A 19,755-nucleotide genomic window follows, 5' to 3' on the forward strand; every position below is an offset into this window, starting at 1 on the left:
GCTCATCCCCTGAGGCAAGAGAGGATAAAACCAAACAGAAATGGATACAGAGGGCCTGGGCCTGGTGACATGGGGTCCTGGATGGAGCCTCCAAGGCTGTGCTCCTTCAGCAACCTTCTCAGTCTGAGGGACACACCTTTTCTTGCTTAAGCTTATTTGAAATGGGTTTCAGTCGCCTGTGTGACAGAAAGGAGACCTGGTGAATATACCAGGGTTTTGCCCTAGCCAGATAATGTGACCTCCCTTTATGATATTATTTCTATGGGGAGAGTTTTCAAGTCCAAATATTCCACAAATCTTTCTCATAAACTTTTTTTTTTTTTTTGGCCACACCCACAGCATATGGAAGTTCCCAGGCCAGGGATGGAATCCCAGATGCAGCTGCAATCTATGCCACAGCTATGGCAACGCTGGATCCTTAACCCACCGCACCACAGCAGGAATACCTTTTACGAGGTTTTGGGGGTTTTTTTTCTGATAAACTTTTTAAACAATCTGGCAAGTGGAAGGTGAGTTGAATTCAATGCATTCCTAATGCTGACCACCAGATGGCGCCTAAAGCATTCTTTCAAAGGCTTCTCAACTAGCCACGCAGGATGATTGCCAGTCTAACGTCTTATTTATGCCCCCTGTCGATTCCACTAGGTTGCAAAATTGTGCCATTCTAGATGATTCCATGTGCATTCTGGTAGTTACAGTATACCTCACAGAGTATCTTGCACTTAATGGTCTTCAGCAAATGGTCAAAGGACCAAAATATTGAACAAATGTTAAAAAGGGGAGATTTCGTCTTTTCTTTCAGAATAACAGATATGTTTAGGGAATTCAGCTACATCAACACGTGGTATGACAGTTTAGATCGCCAAAGCCCTATTAGGTGCTCATGAATTAGCCTGGTTATCCGTTCTTTCTGCACCGTCAGACACAACATTATATTATACTTAAATCATTTTCTCTTAAAAATTAATTTATATCCCTGTCTCTAAACTAGATTTAGTGTTCACCAATTGGCCCAAGAAAGCTTGCCTTCAGTTTTCAGTTACAACCTATTACACACAAGTCAACACAAAAATATACTCCATCTTACAGAGTCTATATTATATTTTAATGTGAGTTCACGAAAATGAAAGACAAAGCCTCTTGGATAAAATGCAAAGGTCCTACCACCAGCATAAAAGTTTGTGAACCCTCTTTATGGGAACAAAATCTTGCTCCATTGCCCCTCCTTGGATAGTAAAACAGCATCGCCAGTTATATCCTGATTGCAGCCTGTAATTTTAGGACTTGGCACAATTTGTAATTACAGATTTCTGTTTAATTATTTTCTTAATACTGTTCTCCTCTCTCTACAGTTACTATCTCCAGGACAGGAACTGAAACTATTCTGTACCACTAGGTACTCAGCACTCAATAAATACTTATTGAATGAATAAACAAATGAGAGTGTCACAAATTGAAGTCACTTTCCTGAATACAGAGAGTTACCACTAAACAGGTGCAATTATTTATCAGGACACAATCTGTACCCTGATAAACAGGGCAAGTACACAGAACAATTCCAGAGTCCAATCAATCCAGGTTGGGAGAAAAGCCTTACACAGGGAGCCTAGGATCTGTACCAGTACCTTTAACCCATTTCCAGCACACACACTCCTCTGCCCCAGGAAGAGGCTAAGAAGTTCTGCATCTATTCCTGTCCCAACTAGAGTTCTCCCTAAACTCTCCTGGCCACAGATGGATCAAACTTAACCTGATCTCCACCCTCCAAAGTGCTTTTGGTCAATTAAGCTTTTTAACCCACCTGCGTTTTCTCTCCTACCTATCTATTGTCTCCTGGTGATCTCGGTCAGATTTCCTACACTTTTACTTTTTTTCTTTTTAGGGCCGCACCCTGGGCATATGGAGGTTCCTAGGCTAGGGGTCCAGTCGGAACTACAGCTGCCAGCCTACATCCCAGCCACAGCAACTCGGTATCCGAGCTGAGTCTGGGACATACATCACAGCTCACGGCAACACCAGATCCTTAACCCACTGAGCAAGGCCAGGGATCAAACACGCGTCCGTATGGATGCTAGTCAGATTAATTAACCACTGAGCCACAAGAACTCCTTCACATTTTTTTTTTCCGCTTTTTAGGGCCACACCTGCAGCACATGGAGGTTCTCAGGCTACAGCTGCCAGCAAACACCACAGCCACAGCAACGCAGGATCCGAGCTGCATCTGCAACCTACACCAGAGCTCACAGCAATGCCAGATCCTTAACCCACTGAGCAAAGCCAGAGATTGAACCTGCATCCTTGAGGATTCTAGTGGGATTTGTTAACCTCTGAGCTACCAAGGGAACTCCAGATTTTCCACACTTTTTATTACCTGTTGAATCTGACTCCAGTTTGCGTTCAGTCGAAAAAGGGCTTTTTCTCTACAAACAAGCAAATGTACATTAGTATTTACATAGGATATGAAGGCTGCCCAAAAGAAAGAAAATACCAAGCAGCATGGTACTACTGCTGTACCTGGTAGAGCTATTTAGACTAAAGGAACAAAAATTAACTCTGGGTGACTTAAACCAAAAGCAATGTTTTAGAAGGACATGTGGTAGAATGCAAAGACAGGATTCCAAAGAAGGATCAGGCCTTGAGGAGGAAACAGGGCGCTGTGAGCATCTTGGTAGCAGGAAATAATGAACAGATTCCGCTCAAGATGCCGCCCTCAAAGGAACCAATTCAAGGAGTTCCCGTCGTGGCGCAGTGGTTGACGAATCCGACTAAGAACCTAAGAACCATGAGGTTGTGGGTTCGGTCCCTGCGCTTGCTCAGTGGGTTGGCGATCCGGCGTTGCCGTGAGCTGCGGTGTAGGTGCGAATCGGATCCCGCGTTGCTGTGGCTCTGGCGTAGGCCGGTGGCTACAGCTCCGATTCGACCCCTAGCCTGGGAACCTGCATATGCCGCAGGGAGCGGCCCAAGAAATGGCAAGGAGACCAAAAAAAAAAAAAAAAAAGGACCCAATTCAGTCTGTGCAAACACACCAGTCACCAGTCCCGATACCAACTTCAGAGAGGGAATCTGATTGGCCTAGAGTGGGTCATGTGATCAACCTTTTCTTGGAGGAGGGGCACGTTGATTGACAGGCCCACCCAGAACCCGTTCCAGGGGGTTGCGTCTGCTACCCAAAGAAAAGGAGAGGTCCCTTCGCACTTGTAAACCTAGTGTAGATTCCGTCGGGTCCTAAAGTGTGCCGTGTACGGTAGCAAAATGAAGCCTGATACTCTCAAAGGATCTGAGTGATGGGTCTGAGCTCCGGAGTTTTCCTCCCAGAACTTTTGACCAACGATAGTGACGATATTGGAAGGAAAGTGGGACGCCACGTGGCCGTCACCCAAGCTTGTAAAGCCAGACCGAAGTGACATGTTGAAGCCATCACGGCTTTCCTTCATTCGACTGACTGTGGGGTTTTAATTGACATTCCGTCTAGAAGGACCTACCTCCTCCCCATTTCCTCACCCTGGGTTCACACAAACCCACCTCTAGGCACTATCTTTCCTGCTCAAAATAGTGTTAGAAAGAGCTTCAATTTAGAAATCTGAGTCTTCTTCTGTGTCTGTAAGAAGCCTGATTCGCCTGAGTCAACTAAGGGAGCATAAGGCAAAGGTGCCTACACGCATAGAAAAAGACAGTGTTTTTATTGCTAATAAAGTATTATTTCGGAATCATTTCCTAATAGTTCATGTTTTTTCTCCCCTCGCTCCAAGTCCAGCAGCCTGACAACTAAAGGGACTTTGGGAGGTGCGGGGGTGGGGGGGTTGTTTTGGGTTTTTTTTTTTTTTTTGTCTTTTTAGAGCCACACCGGTGGCATATGGAGGTTCCCAGGCTAGGGGTCCAATCAGAGCTACAACTGCATAGATCACAGATGAGGTTCAGATCTGGCATTGCTGTGGCCATGCTGCAGGCCAGCCGGCAGCTACAGCTCCCATTCGACCCCTAGCCTGGGAACCTCTATGTGCCACAGGTACGGCCCTAAAAAGACACAAATAAATAAATAAATAAATCTATAAATAAACAAATAAATAAATGGCAGAGGACATGAGGAAGAGGGGGGATGGTATGTGTCCCTGCTCCCCCCTCCCCAAGACCCCAAAGTGTCCCACTGGGTTTCAACACGTACAGCATGTAACACAGGCCATTCCTAGCACTTGGTCTGTCTGCAGACTAAGCCATAGTGTCTGTGGTCCTGGTGTCCCCAGGAATGCGGTCTGCCAGCCCTTCTTGCTCTCTCCGCTCTCAGGCTGGTTCTGCCGCGTACAGTTCATCCTCTTTGCTTCACAGTCCCCACTGCCAGTGCAAATGTCCAGTCCCTCCCCACCTTCCGTGGTCACCACGCCACACACGTCATCTAGGCCCTCCGCCCACGTCCAAGGCTTCCCCAAGTCCCTAGCTGGCTCTCAGTCTGCTCCAAGCCTGTAACGGGGCTCATCTCCTAGGCACACAGGCCTTCCTGTGTCCTCCGTTTCTTGTCTTTTTGCTTTTGTCTGTCTTTTCAGGCTTGCACCCACGGCTTATGGAGGCAGAATCGCAGCTGCAGCCACGTCAGACCCGAGCCGTGTCTGCGACCTACACCACAGCTCATGGCAACGCCAGATCCTTACCCACTGAGTGAGGCCAGAGATCGAAGCTGCCCTTGAGGCAGAACAGTAACTCAGGTAGTCGGTGAAGGAGCGTGGACTTCCATGCCTTCTTTAAGACGGCCATTGATTAACATTTGTGGCTTAAGGGCTCTAAGGAGTAACATCGCCACAGGCCTTGTTTCATTATAGGAAATGCACATTCCCCAAGGCTTTGTTTACTATAGAAAATGCGAATCCCTAGCCCACTCCTCCACTGATAGAAAAGGAATGAGAGGAATGGAGAAAGGACAAAGCAAACAAATAAACAAAAAACCCATAGAACTTTCAGGATGTTTCCAACCCCAAAAGCCCTACTGGACAAGGACTGATATAGGTAATTGAATAAGGCCAGGAGGAGAAAACCACATCTTTCTGGACCCCACGTTGGTGCCTCTCCCGACCTTTAAGAGATAAAAACCTCTGTGGGACAACAGAGAAGGGGGGCTTACCCCCCCCCCCCCCCCCGCCCCAGCAACCCTGGGAGCTGTCTGCTTTCCTTTAATGAAAACCTTGCTTGCTTGCTGCCTGTGTGTTCGAGGAGTTCATTCTCCCGCTGCCGTGAACAGGAACCTGGATTCCGGTGTTATCTTTCCGACATCACCTCATGGATGCTAGACTCGTTTCTGCTGAGCCGTGACGGGAACTCTCTCCATTTCTTTCTTTTAGGGAATAAGCCTCAGCCTCCCTGACCTCCCCTGAGCTCCAAAGGGCAGCTGCTGCTCATCAGGGAAGGGATGGGATGCAGAGACAGAGGGGAGCTGTTAGGAGACCACAGTGAAGCCCTGGGGCCGCGTCCTGGTCAGGAATATACATAACAATACCTTTGAGCCTTTCTGCGTAACTAACACCCCCAACAGAGGGAAGAACTGCTTGATGAAGCATCTTCATCCGGGGAGAAGCAGGATCACCAGAACCAGTCCCAAGGCCGCTAAACACCAGCTTTGAAAGGCAATGCAAGCTTGTCTCTACCCTGATCCTTGTCTGCGGCCCTATTTCCCGCTCCTCTAACCTATAAAACCATCTCCTAATCCCTTCCAAAGGGGACACGGTCTTTCAGGCACTAGCTGCTGTGGCCCCCTCTGCCTGGCAAAGCAATAAAGCTATTTTTTCTCCTTCACCCCAAACTCTGTCTTCAAGTTTCTATTCCGCAATGGCAGACAGAGGCCGGGTTGGTTTTGGCAACAAGACCTGAGTCGTGCGTAACTTCCTGCACGTTTGTGGCTGAGCAGCTGGAGAAGATTCTGCCTACACACGCCACCCCATTGCTGCTCTTCTTCAGCTGTGTCATATTAGCCTGGGGGTCAATCCAAGTTCAGGTGGCTGTCGCACAGAGAGGCCACACACCTCAAAACATCGGCGTTTGGATCAGAGAAATGTTTATCGCAGGGCCATGCAAGGAGACAGGGGGTTCCTGCCCCCAGAATCTCCCAACTCCCCCAAAGGATTTTGTAAAGCATTTGAAAAGTCAAGCATGGGGGTGAGGCTTGCAGAGCAAGTGCTCAGCTCCTGCACTGTTCTCTGACGGCTAATGGGGCGGTAACAGGGAGGTGTCACAGGGGTTGACATTATCAGTCCTCAGGCTCTGGGGACCTGGGGCTTCGTGCTCCAGGTCATCAAATAGTCAACATCTTCCTTTCGATTGGGGTGCGGGGTGCACATGGGTAAAAACAGCTCAGGAAATGTGTATCATACTGTCCTCTGGGTGCTTCGTGCAGGAGCTCAAGCAGAGGAAGTGAGAGAGGGGCCTGCCCCCGGGAAAGTTCCTCGGGGTCCTGTCCAGTTACCTGGGGGCTAGGATGGAAGGACCGCTTTTAAGACTGGCTGCCTTAGGCTTCACCTGGGAAATAAGAGTCTGTTCTCCCTGCCCTGACATCCTCCAGGAACACTTAAACCGTCTCCCTTCTCACCTTCTGCCTCCGCCACGTGGCTCAGTGTCGGAGGCGCATCTACACTCAACAGCATCAAAGCCTCAGCCACGTTCTCTGCGAAGCTTGGCTTCCCACCAGCCTCTTAGACCTTAATGCCCATCTCACAGGCTACGGCTTCCACACCACTTCGCATCCTCTCCAGACTACAATTAGAAAGTGAACTCGGGGACTTCCCGTCGTGGCGCAGTGGTTAACGAATCCGACTAGGAACCATGAAGTTGCGGGTTCGGTCCCTGCCCTTGCTCAGTGGGTTAACGATCCGGCGTTGCCGTGAGCTGTGGTGTAGGTTGCAGACGCGGCTCGGATCCCGTGTTGCTGTGGCTCTGGCGTAGGCTGGTGGCTACGGCTCCGATTGGACCCCTAGCCTGGGAACCTCCATATGCCGCAGGAGCGGCCCAAGAAATAGCAAAAAGACAAAAAAAAAAAAAAAGAAAAAGTGAACTCCGCAGTTGCCCTTGTGGCTCAGCAGAAACGAATCTGACTAGTATCCACGTGGACGCAGGTTTGATGCCTGGCCTCGCTCAGTGGGTTAAGGATCCGATGTTGCCTTGAGCTGTGGTGTAGGGCAGGGTCAGCAGGTTAAGGATCTGGTGTTGCCATGAGCTGTGGTGTAGGTCACAGACACGGCTCAGATCTGGTGTTGCTGTGGCTGTTGCTGTGGCCAGCAGCCGTAGCTCTGATTTGACCCCTAGCCTGGATATTTACATATGCCACAAGAGTGGCTCTAAAGAGCAAAAAAAAAATGTTAACTCAGTGCTTAAGGACTCCTTTTCTCTCTCAAAAATCTGACTCATCCAATAGAAATCCTGGTTTTCAATATAATAATGAATGCTGCCATGTGTTTTTTTAAAATCAATTCAGAAACTCAATTTGTATGCTTTTTAGGATCGAAGCCCATGGAGCAACAAGACAATTGCAAGAAAGAAAAGCTGTGGGAGTTCCCGTCATGGCGCAGCAGAAACAAATCTGACTAGGAACCATGAGGTTGTGGGTTCGATCCCTGGCCTCACTCAGTGGGTTAAGGATCCAGCATAGCTGTGAGTTGTGGTGTAGGTTGCAGACACCGCTCGGATCTGGCATTGCTGTGGCTGTGGTGTAGGCCAGTGGCTGCAGCTCCGATTGGACCCCTAGCCTGGGAACCTCCATATGCTGTGGGTGCAGCCCTAAAAAGACACGCACACACAAAAAGAAAAGAGAATCTTCAGCACCACGTCAAGTCAAGAACTATTGTCAATACACATCTGCAGTCACGCCGCATATTCTCCCACAAAGGTTCTCAAAAGTCTTTATAAATGATTATGTTGGAGTTCTCCTGCGGCACTGTGGATGAAGGATTTGGTGTGTCCATTGTCACTGCAGTGGCTTGGGTCACTGCTCTGGCTTGGCTTTGATCCCTGGACTGGGAACTTCCACATTCTGTAGGATCGCCACCGCCCCCCCCCCCCAAAACAAAGCTTTAGAAATAATTATAATCAGTCTGTGAAAGTTCAGAAAGTCAAGCACAATGCGGTTCATGGTGGGAGAGGAAAGAAGTGGAACGAAAGGAGCCACAGATTCACTGAACAGCATTAGCTGTGCTCGGGCTTGTTGAGCTGATCCGTGGTTCCACAGCACAGTGTGTATTAGCATGCTTCATAATTATCTATGTGGAACAGACATTCCTTCTATGACATCAGCTATTGAACAATAAATGCTCGAATTTTTAACAAAGGAAGGCAGGCATTACTGGAAGACAGCTGTAGAGCAAGAGGTTGGAAATAAGTGGACTCTCTTCAGGGGATCTTTTAGGTTTGGGGTTCTTTGACAGAGGAGACTTAGGATCACACAGATTTTATGGGTGGAGGGGAGATGAAAGCAACATAGCCACCCTACCGATTTCTCCAAACTCAGTCCCACCCTGTGATGGGCTTTGGTGCAGTTGGGTGCCCACGCTCCCCCTGAATGGGCAGAGACCATATCCTCTTCCAAGAAAGAGCTCTCATCCAGTCTAGAGAGATAACACATTTGTCATAACTATAAATTTATTTGGAAGAACAACTGGGCTTTACACAGGCCATCTGTAGAAGACAAATGTTTCGTGTAAGCATGTGGGAAATTTCACGGACAACATATGCAGCTAAATGAACTATCTTTAGCATCGCCAAAAGCAGAAGATTCCATTACACACAAGGAGGGTATTTCAACAATTGCCTCAAAATAAATCCACATCAATCTTTTAATTTAACTAAAACATATGTAAGGTGTAGCTATGTTTCTGTTCAATGTACTGACAACCAAATCTAGAGTCTCTGCAGAGAGATGCACTGTTTGGCTCGGCAGGAACAGCTCTGAAATCACTGCACTCATCTGCTCATTTTTAAAGAAACGTCTTCCTGCAACCCTGCCCCATGCTTTGCACACCTTCCACTCCTCTGAACACTGGACGTGATGTCATGCGAGACATTAGACAAGAAAGCAGAAGTCCTAGCCCTACGCTCACCACTAACGCAGAGCCACCTCGAGTCCTGCTACAACTTGTTTTAGTCTAATCCCTTCAAAAATGAAGACATAGTTGGAGTTCAAACCCACACCACAGTTGTAACCACAGCCAGAGGAGGGACAACACCGGATCCTTAACCCACTGAGTCAGCCAGAGGACAGAGCAAGATACAATGTAATGTAATCATGGCGTAACCTCTCATCACCTTTGCCATAGTCTACTGGTTAGAGGGAAATCCTGGATTCCCCTACATTCAAGAGGAGCGGATTATACAAAACATAAATACCAGGAGAGGGAACATGGGGCTGCCTTAAAGTTCGTCTACCACAAAAAGAAACTCAAATCCAGATTTTCTGACTACATACCCAGTGCTTCTTCCATTTAATTATTTGTCCAGCTTTGGATTCCACAGTTATTATCTGTGGTAATGGGGATAATATTTGCATGCAACATACCAGTAGTTATAAGGAAAATGAAACAGTGGATGTGACCTCACTCTATAAGCTGTAAGGTGCTCTGTAAATTTAATGCTCGTTTATTATTATTTGATTTCCTTGCCTGTAATGTTTCTTTTCTTTGTCTAAATCCTGCTCTTCCCTCAAGGACTGTCTAAAAGCTGCTTTTCCATAAAGCATGTATATCAGCTGGATTATGTTTGGTGTCATATAACAAAGGAACAAAAATGATGGTTCAAATAACATGGAAAGCAAAGTTCATAATATAGATCAACAAACCCAGATGCCCTCCTGAACTCTAGTCCACCTTGTCTAGCGTGTGACTCTTGTCCTCAAAAGCCAACAACGCTACTAGAGCTCCAGCCATCACATCCACAAACCAGGCAGCCAGAAAGAAAAAAAACCGTTTTTATAGGCACTTCTCAGAAGTCCCATCCAACACTTGGATTGATGTCCTTTTAATAAGAACTTGGTCCCGCAGCTGGACCTGGTTACAATAGAGCCTGGGAAGTATAGTTTTCAGGTGAGTAAGCTGACATCTTAAATAAAAGTGGGTTTCGTTACTAAAAAGGAGGAAGAAAATTAATTTGGGGACAACAAATAGTATCTGCCTTGGGATATTTTGAAAACATCAAGTATACACACCTACCCAGAGGAAAGAAGATAAATAGGAATTTCGGTAGTTTGCAACCATACTGTGGGGAGCCTAGAATTCCAGGCTAAGGAATTGGCCTGTGTTCGGTATCTCATAAGGAACCAAGAAATGATGAAAGGGGCGTTTGGGGAAACTAGATCTAATAGCGGCATCAGATTTAGAGAATTTTAATTCTAAGACTGCTATAATCTAGCAACAGACTGAAAAAGTCTGGATTCTGCCTGAACGGTGACAACTGGGACTAAGAAAATAAGGGATGGAGTTCCCGTCGTGGCGCAGTGGTTAACGAATCCGACTAGGAACCATGAGGTTGCGGGTTCAGTCCCTGCCCTTGCTCAGTGGGTTAACGATCCGGCGTTGCCGTGAGCTGTGGTGTAGGTTGCAGACGCGGCTCGGATCCTGCGTTGCTGTGGCTCTGGTGTAGGCCAGTGGCTACAGCTCCGATTTGACCCCTAGCCTGGGAACCTCCATATGCCGTGGGAGCGGCCCAAAGAAATAGCAAAAAGACAAAAAAAAAAAAAAAAGAAAAGAAGGGAGTGGGTTTTTTTTTTTTTTTTTTTTTTTTGTCTTTTTAGGGCCCCACCCATGGCATACCAACGTTCCCAGGCTAGGGGTCCAATTGGAGCTGTGGCTGCTGGCCTACACCACAGCCACAGCAACAAGAATCCAAGCCGTGTCTGCAACCTACACTCCAGCTCACAGCAACGCCAGATCCTTAACCCACTGAGCAAGGCCAGGGATCAAACCTGCAACCTCATGGATACTAGTCGGGTTCATCAACCGCTGAGTCACAATAGGAAATCAAGGGAGTGATTTTAAAGTAAGAATCCAGTTGCGTGGAGGGGGCAGGAGAGGGCAAAGAAGGCTCAGGTGTTGCCAGCCACGCTGATGAGGAGACAAAGTGAGAAAGAAGAACCAAAGGACATACAATGTCCATAAGGTAGGAAAGCAATGAAAACTCCACCGCAAACCACTAGACTCACAGAAAACAAGGGATGAGGAGTGGCAGCACATTTGAAAAATACAGCAGTAAAATATTTATGGGAGAAATGTCTTCAAAGTGTAGCAAGTGTGGCTCCATCTCTCAAACTGTGGGCCTTAGGTGGGCCCCCTCAGCTCCGCGGACCTCACTTCTCTCCATCTGAAAATGAGGATGAGAATTTTTACTGGTAGAGCTGGAGTCCCTGGTACACAGAACACACAGCAGCAATGACTGTTGCACCTCGAAGAGTAAGAAAGGCATACCTGGCTGGTCACCAATTCTTGGTGGTGTGGCTCAAACAGATCCACCTGTTGAAGCCACAGCAGGTCAAGTTCCTTTCCCTTCCAGGAAATTACATGAATCTAGTGGAGGGAGCAGTGAGGAAGGCAAGGAGAAACACCATCTCCCTCACCCTTATTTGAACTCAGGCGTTTCTAAATAATGCCGAGCACTTCTCCTGGCCACTGGCAAATCGGCCAACATGGCAGGGGCCACATCTAGCCCCTCCGCAAGGAGCCCCAGTGGGCAGCCGCAGAACCCAGGGCTCAAAAGCCTGACTCACCAGCCCTGGCCGCCCTCCACCCTCACCACCAAGAGAAGGTAGGGACATCTAGCCTGAGACCAGAGAAAGATCTGCTGGCAACCTTAGCACCTGCACCAAGGACACACCCACAGGCAATTGGCCCACCCAGGTGAAAAATTAACATTTGTTCCTTCCCAATCAGAGGGTCCTGGGGAAAGGTTCTAATTCAGTGACCACTGAAGGAATGAATGAATCAATGTCTCTAAGCTTTTGTTCAGAAAGTTGGGCTACAGATATAGGACAGGTGATTAGCCAGCAAAGTATTTTGAACTATTCCAGAAGATCCACTCTCTTAATTTCATCTGTAAGTATGACAGGAGTAGAACAAAATCTCCTGAATTGGAATTTATCAGGAGCAGAAAGAAGGAAGAACTTTAAAACCTGTGGCCTGGGGGGTGGGGGGATGTGCCTGGGCTGTGGGATGGAAATCCTGTGAAATCAGATTGTTATGATCATTATACAACTACAGATGTGATCAATTCATTTGAGTAATAAAAAAATTTTTTTTAAGTAGAAAAAAAAATAAATAGATAATAAAAAAAATAAAACCTGTGGCCATGTAGCAATTTCCCATTAGTTTAAAAAAAAAAAAAAAGTTGCCAATACGTTATTTACTTTCTTAGCAGATGCAGTTGAACTTTTAGCCTCAGACTTTGGCTTGTGTCTAGGAAACTGAATTTTCTTCTAATGATGCAAGCAATTATTTGAGGAGACCACTTTAGAAGGAAATGAGATCAGTACTAGGAAATAAATGCTTCTTTCTCCAAAGCAAATCTTACCAGAATTCACATAACCACTTGAAATGCTTACACTTAAAAAAAATTCTGATCTGGCGTCACTTCAGTGACTACTATGCCTTTGTTGGCTGAATGGCTTATGCTGCCAAGACACAAGACTTTGATCCAAAACCACCCCAACAACGTGTTAAAAATAGCAAAGCAAAATGAACCGAGCAGAGGCAAAGCCAGGCTGAGTGTTGAAAGAATCACACTATAAATAGAAGAAAATAAAAGATCAAGAGAAAACAAGGTCAGAGAAAAACACCGAAATGTTTTTCTTTAACACAGATGGCAATCCCCAGGGCACAGTGAGAAAATGGGTTACTTTTTACAGGGCTTTATTGCAGGCTGTCATGGTTTATGCATTCTGAGTTTCTGCCGGTTGTTCTTCTGCAAAGCATCGCTCTCTCTCCTGACAACAGGAGTTTGTTTACAGAAGAAAAGCGCTGATACCTGCCTCCTCAGCTCCCCCTCAAAGTCTAACTAGGCACTGCAGAACCGCTAACTCCCAGGATTACTAAGCCCCTTTGAAAGTCTGTTCAATGATCCCCTTTGTGCTGGGAGTCGGAGTGGTGGGTCCACAGCCACGTCTAACATCCGCGGCCTAAGGAAATGCGTGTGTTTGCTGCTGAGGATGGAGGCCTCCTTCAGGCCACAGGGTAGAATCAGGCAAAGGTTACTAAGGAAAGGGCGTTCCCCTGCTGGCTCAGTGGGATAAGAACCCAGCTAGTATCCATGAGGATGCGGGTTCTATCCCTGGCCTCCCTCAGTGGGATCCGGCGTTGCCGTGAGCTGTGGTATAAGTTGAGGATGTGGCTCAGATCCTGAGTTGCTGTGGCTGTGGTGTACGATGGTGGCTGCAACTCCAACTCAACCCCTAGCCTGGGAACTTCCATATGCTGCAAGTATGGCCCTAAAAAGAAAATAATATAATAATAATAAACAATGACAGGGAGTCCTTATTGTGGCACAGTGGAAACAAATCCGACCAGTATCTGTGAGGATACAGGTTTGATCCCTGGCCTTGCTCAGTGGGTTAAGGATCCGGCGTTGCTGCAAGCTGCAGTGTAGGTTGTGGATGCGGCTCAGATCTGGCTTTGCTGTGGCTGCAGCTCTGATTGGATTCCCAGCCTGGGAACTTCCATATGCCATGGGTGCAACCCTAGACAAGACAAAAAACAAAGCAAAACAAAAAAAAGCAAAATACATAAATAAACAATGAGAGAGATTCAGGGCCTCAAATGCTCTTTTTCTCCATCTCACTCTAAAAAGGGAGAGGGAGACTTCTGCAAGTCTCCCTCCAGTTTCTCTGAGTTTGTGCTAACACTGCCCTGCCTCACACCGTCTGGGGCAACACACACACTGCTCTTTCTGCCTCAGACAGGTGTTCTACACCCGGCAGGAAGCTGCCAGAAGCTCCTGGGCACAATCACCTACCTTAGCTGGACTCAGGTTTAATTACACTAATACTTAATTAGCTTAATAGTTGATGCTGTCCAAAAAAGTGTCTGAGGGAGACATTTAAATCCTGTAAACATTCAACAAGGTTTATTGGACTTTCTATTTAAACCTTAAAATTAGGCCTTAATTAACTGAAGGGGGAAATGCCTTTAAAATGCACATTCATTGCTCCAAGGCCAGGCTTTCATTTTTGTCCCACAGGTCCTACGTTTTCACAGGGTTGCCTCAGAGTGACGCAGTGGAGGCTAAGGGAGATGAATGGGCCTCTGGGCCTTCAGAACTCCGTCCCTGATCCAGTGAAAGTATTATGTTTTGGCGTTCTAACAGAAATTTGAGTTGGGGAAAAAAAAATTCCCTAGCTAAAAAAAGTGCTAGTGGAGTTCTCTTGTGGCACATCAGGTTAAGGATCTGGTGTTGTCACTGCAACAGCTCAGGTCACTGCTGTGGGGCAGGTTCGATCCCTGGCCTGGAGACTTCCACGTGCCCAGGGCATGGCTGCAAGATTTTTTTTTTTTTTAATAAAATTGAAAAAGTGCTTATATATGTACACATAGTATACACACACATTTACAAAATCATTTGTTTTAGGACTGTTTCATTTTCAACATACTATAGCCGAAAACTTAAACTCTAAATGCAAACCCATCTAGCTTAAGTAAGGGGAAAGGATTTTATCAACTACTGTATCTGTTATTCCATAGGGTTTCCGGCTTCGGGCATTAGTGAATGAAGGGTATCAAACTCTAACATCAGGACAAATCTCCTTCTCTGTCTTCCTCTATGTTGGCTTCATTCCCTGCGGCAGTAGAGACAACCCCCAGGACCTCTAGACTGGCAGGGTTCTTTCCAGTGCAGTCTCAGGAGAAATAAGAAGCTCTCTCTCTGTATCCCTTTTGCTCTTTCAAAAGACTCTACGTGACTCTCTTAGGTCATTGGTCCACCCTGGGAACAAAGATTCCAGTTAGGAAGTCCTCTAACTGGCCAGCCTTGGAGGACTCTACCCACCTGCGGGGCAGGAAGAGTCCTTTGACGAATACGGACACTTGGCACCAACAGGAAAGAAGATGGGCAAAAGGAAAGATAATATTTACCTCCTGCAGATGTAAGCTGGTGCAGCCACTATGGAAAATAGCATAGAGATTCCTCAAAAAAAAACAAAAACAGAGTTACCCCATGATCCCGCAATCCCACTCCTGGCATATATCCAGACAAAAGTATAATTCAAGAAGGTACACACACCCCTATGTTCACAGCAACACCATTTTCTAGCCAAGACATAGAAACGACCTAAATGTCCACCAACAGGGAAACAAAGAAGATGTGGTACATAAATACAATGGAATATTACTTGACCATCAAAAAAGAACAAAATGCCATTTGCAGCAACATGGACGGACCTAGAGATTAAGATACTAAGCAAAGTCAGAAAAAGAAAGGTAAATACCACATGGTACCATTTACATGTGGAATCTAAAACACCACACAAATGAACATATCTATGAAACAGAAACAGACTCACAGACACGGAGACTTGTGGTTGCCAAGGGAGAGGAGCGTGGGGGAGGGAAAGACTAGGAGTTTGGGATTAGCAGATGCAAACCAGTATATACAGGATGGATAAACAACAAGGTCCTACAGGAAAAAATACATTCAGTACCCCATGATGAGCCATAATGAAGAAGAACAGGAAGAAGACTACAGATATAACTCAGTCGCTGTGCTGTACAGCAGAAATTAACACATTGTAAGTCAACTATACTTCAATGAAATGAAAAAAACATTTACTCAAGGTACTACAGTAAAATCAGACTTGCTCATTTCACATAGTATTAGACCTCAGTTTTTAAAAGAAAGCATAGTCCTAGAGTTCCCTGGTGGCCTAGAGGTTAAGGACTCAATGTGGTCACTGCTCTGGCAGGGCTTGATCCCTGGCCTGGGAACTTTTGTATGCTGTGGGCACAGCCAAAAAAAAAAAAAAAAAAAAGCATAGTCCTAAAACATTTTTAATATTCTTTGTCCATTAAAGCCAAATTAGAATTTAAATAACTAGCATTACCTAGTTATTTAAAGAAACTCTATCTTAAATATGTATAGGAATTCCCATCGTGGTTCAGCAGAAACAAATTTGACTAGTATCCATGAGGACATAGGTTCGATCCCTGGCCTCTGTCAGTGGGTTAAGGATCCAGCATTGCCGTGAGCTGTGTTGTAGGCTGCAGACGTGGCTTGGATCTGGTGTTGCTGTGACTGTGGTGTAGGCTGGCAGCTAGAGCTCTGACTCAAGCCCTAGCCTGGGCATCTCCTTATGCCGCAAGTGCAGCCCTAAAAAACAAACAAACAAAAAAAGTGTATTTATTTATACTCAATTTAAAGAAATACCTAAGACTGAAAGTAAAGGTAGAAAAAAGATATACCCTGTAACCAACACACAGCCCCTCCACAAATATACAAAAAACGAGGAATGGCTTTCCTGCCTCCCCCTTCTCTTCTCCCTTCCCTGCAGGATTCAGTCCTAAAACCGCAGGTGGCGCGGAGTAAGACCCCACACTGTTGGTGGGAAGACCAAGACGGACCAGAGCAGGTGCAGGGTCTGTGCAGAGGGTGCGGAGCATCCAGGGAGGAAGGAACCACAGGCTCATTTTAGACGGAAGGGACATGATTCACTTGTGATCCTAGAGGGTCAGACGGAGCAGTTGGAAGATTCTGCCTGTAGCCCAGGGGAGAGGTGATGACGGCTTGGCCTCGGGTAGCAACGGTGGAGGAAGAGTAAATGGCTCCAAAATTAAGAACAGGGAACATTTCAGGGGCAAACAGGTCCCTGATTGTAAATAACCCTCTGCTCTTGGGGTTTTTGTTTTTGTTCTGTTTGGGTGACGGAAGGGAGGACCCGGTGCCATGGGTACGCTGTGGGCCGAGGTCTCCATCCGCCCGCCTTTCCGCTAGTTTCATGAGAGAGATCTTGTCCTCCACAGCTCACTCAAACGTCCTCCCTTCCGCCCCCGGCATCAACCACTTCTTCAGACTCCACCCGGGCCGAAAAGAAAAAAAAAGCCTCTGCCACCTCCTGTCATGGTTAGTGGTGTTCTTCTCACTCCCAGCTTCTAAGCTCCTGCAGGGAAGATGCCAGTCTCGGGCAGCACAGAGCCTCAGGGCGAGCAGAGTCTGAATCAGTGTGCATTCATGACGTATTCAAATTCCAGAGGCTGCCTGGCAAACAAGCCCTAAAACTTCCTTCCAGTTAGAAATCTAGAACTCTTTCACTGGTGCCTGATTTAGCAACAACCAGACGTCAAGGCTGCCTGTGTGGGGGTTGCTATAATAAGCAGGACTTAGCCAAGGTCAAACCTTCAGTCCACTCGGCAATGAGCACTGTCAGGTGTGCATTCCACAGAGAGCAGACGCACCCCCCCACCCCAAGTCAGAGACCTCAATTCCACTGACGCTACACTCTAGCTGTGAGAGGAGCAGCCTGGTCTGCAAACGCCTTCTAAAGAATGCTCAGGCATTTACCAGGCTTAGAAGAAAAAAATTAAAGATCATTCTGCATCTCTCGTGATGGTTTTGTTCAAACATGTTTCTTGATTTTTTGTTTTGCACCTGCTTCAATAGATTTCCTTAAGTTCAGCAACTTTATCTTTCTCTGTCATTGCTGCGTTCTCACATACAGAACCACGAGGGACATCAAATACATGTGTATTTTACTTTATAAAGCTTTCCCAAGAAAGCTTTCCCAAGAAAGCTCTGGCTCCCAGGTGATTTGTATAATTGACAAGGCTGAAGCTTAAGTCGAGGGATACGATTGTCAAAGCTTCTCAAAAAAAAAAAAAAAAAAAAATCAATTCATGGAGGTCCCGTCATGGCTCTGCAGAAACGAATCTGACTAGCATCCATGAGGACGCAGGTTCGATCCCTAGCCTCACTCAGTAGGTTAAGATCTGGCATTGCCATGAGCTGTGGTGTAGATTGCAGATGAAGCTCGGATCTGGCGTTGCTGTGGCTTTGGTTTAGGCCAGCGGCACAGGTCCAATTTGACCCCTAGCCTGGGAATCTTCATGTGCCACAGGTGTGGCCCTAAAAAGGCAAAAAAAGACAAAAAAAAGATTAAAGTTACTTATTTTTAAAAGCAGCATCACACTTCACCTTTCGAGGAGGATGACTTTTGGTGCCAGCCCTCTAGGCATCCCACACCCTAATCATAGCTCAGAGCTCAAAGGGATTCCAAATATTTTAGTTCGCCAAGGCGAGACATTAATATTTTCCAGACATAGAGCCAAGAGGCCAGCCAACAAGTAGTCAGAACAGCTATATGCCTCTTACAACAGCAGAGGGCACCCAACGTGGGGATTTTTGACCCCCAGGAGGGGCCATCAAAGGTTCTGCCAGGACCTAAGCCAGGGCTGTAACATGGGCAGTCAGAGAACTTGCCACTCACCCAAAATGCAGAAATTACCACTGAACCTGCTCTTAGCTGCTTTCATGCTGTTAGGTTATCCTATTCAATATGGAGGCTAAAAATCTCATCGCTTTCCCTGTTTTGGTCTGTATCCTCTGTCTATCACTTCATCTTATAAAAAACCTTCAGGGAGCTCCTGTTGTGGCTCGGCGGTAAAGAACCTGACTAGGATCCATGAGGCCAACAAGATCCATCCCTGACCTCGCTTAGTGGGTTAAAGATCTGGTGTTACTGTGAGCTCTGGTGTAGGTTGCAGACATGGCTCAGATCTGGCGTTGCTGTGGCTGTGGAGTAGGCTGGCAGCTGTAGCTTTGATTCGAACCCTAGCCTGGGAACTTCCATATGCTGTGGGGCAGCTCTTAAAAAAAAAAAGAAAAGAAAAGAAAAAAAGAAAAACCTTCAGAGCAGAGTATTTAATTTACAAATTAAGTTCAATTCTAAAGAAGTGTTTCTGATTAAATAATGCCTTAGAGAAACAATTTTTTTATTGTTTATTTTTGCTTTGTAGGGCTGCACCTGCGGCATATGAAAATTCCCAGGCTAGGGGTCAGCCACAGCAACACAGGATCTGAGCTGCATCTGAGATCTACACCACAGCTCACAGCAACGCTGGATCCGTGACCCACTGAGGAAGGCCAGGGATCGAACCAAATCCTCATGGATACTAGTCAGATTCGTTTGCGCTGCACCACAATGGGAACTCCAGAGAAACAATTTTTTTAGAAAGCAGTTGTTTTCTGGAACTTTTATTTTCACCAGCATGTACCCACCCTCTTTCTATACGGTAAAACAAAGCTATGACTACCCAAGCCCAAGACTGAGGGAATATATGTTATCCCAGCGAGATAAGCAGAGAGGAGAGGCCAGCTGTCAGCTTTCACCCTGGGAGTGTTGGATGAACCAAGCAAACTTGAGCAGTGGTTTCCAGAACCTCAAGGGCCTGTAGGACAACAGACACAGTTGAAGGCCAGCCTGAGGTGGGATGTCTAACTAGAAACTCTAACCTGGAAGAATGAGGTCTCAAAAGGCCACATCCTTTAAGTAAGAAGAAAGTGGAAATCACCCATCCTTCACTCCCAGATGCCAACCAGGCAACCTGTCTGTGTCCGACCTTAGCGCTAAGTGAAGGAGAAAAATAATTCCCCCCTAAGGATTTAAAACCACTTGGCAATTAAAAGGAAAGTACTACTTATAAACACAACCACACGGATGACTCTCAAAAACATTACACAGAGAATTCAAAACCATCCGATGGCCCTCACTTGGCTTTACAGGCTAAATTCTCACTGATCGCTTGGTTCAATAAACTTCAAGCCAGT

At 46.4% G+C, this 19,755-nt stretch overlaps 1 protein-coding gene across 1 annotated transcript in view; it reads right to left on the reverse strand.

The window, feature by feature from the left end:
• LOC106507813 (uncharacterized) overlaps positions 1 to 19,755 on the reverse strand; it is a 78,619-nt gene that overhangs the window by 53,312 nt on the left and 5,552 nt on the right. Inside the window, exon 4 of the mRNA XM_084971142.1 lies at positions 15,075 to 15,126. Coding sequence (XP_084827268.1) covers positions 15,075 to 15,126 — 52 coding nt within the window. The remainder of the gene's footprint in view (positions 1 to 15,074; positions 15,127 to 19,755) is intronic.

The sequence above is a fragment of the Sus scrofa genome, chromosome 8, assembly GCF_054392235.1.
Source record: "Sus scrofa isolate SSC_HxYL_T2T_F1_AM1 chromosome 8, Sscrofa_HxYL_maternal_Yorkshire_Landrace_v2.0, whole genome shotgun sequence".
Classification (NCBI taxonomy): Eukaryota; Metazoa; Chordata; class Mammalia; order Artiodactyla; family Suidae; genus Sus; species Sus scrofa.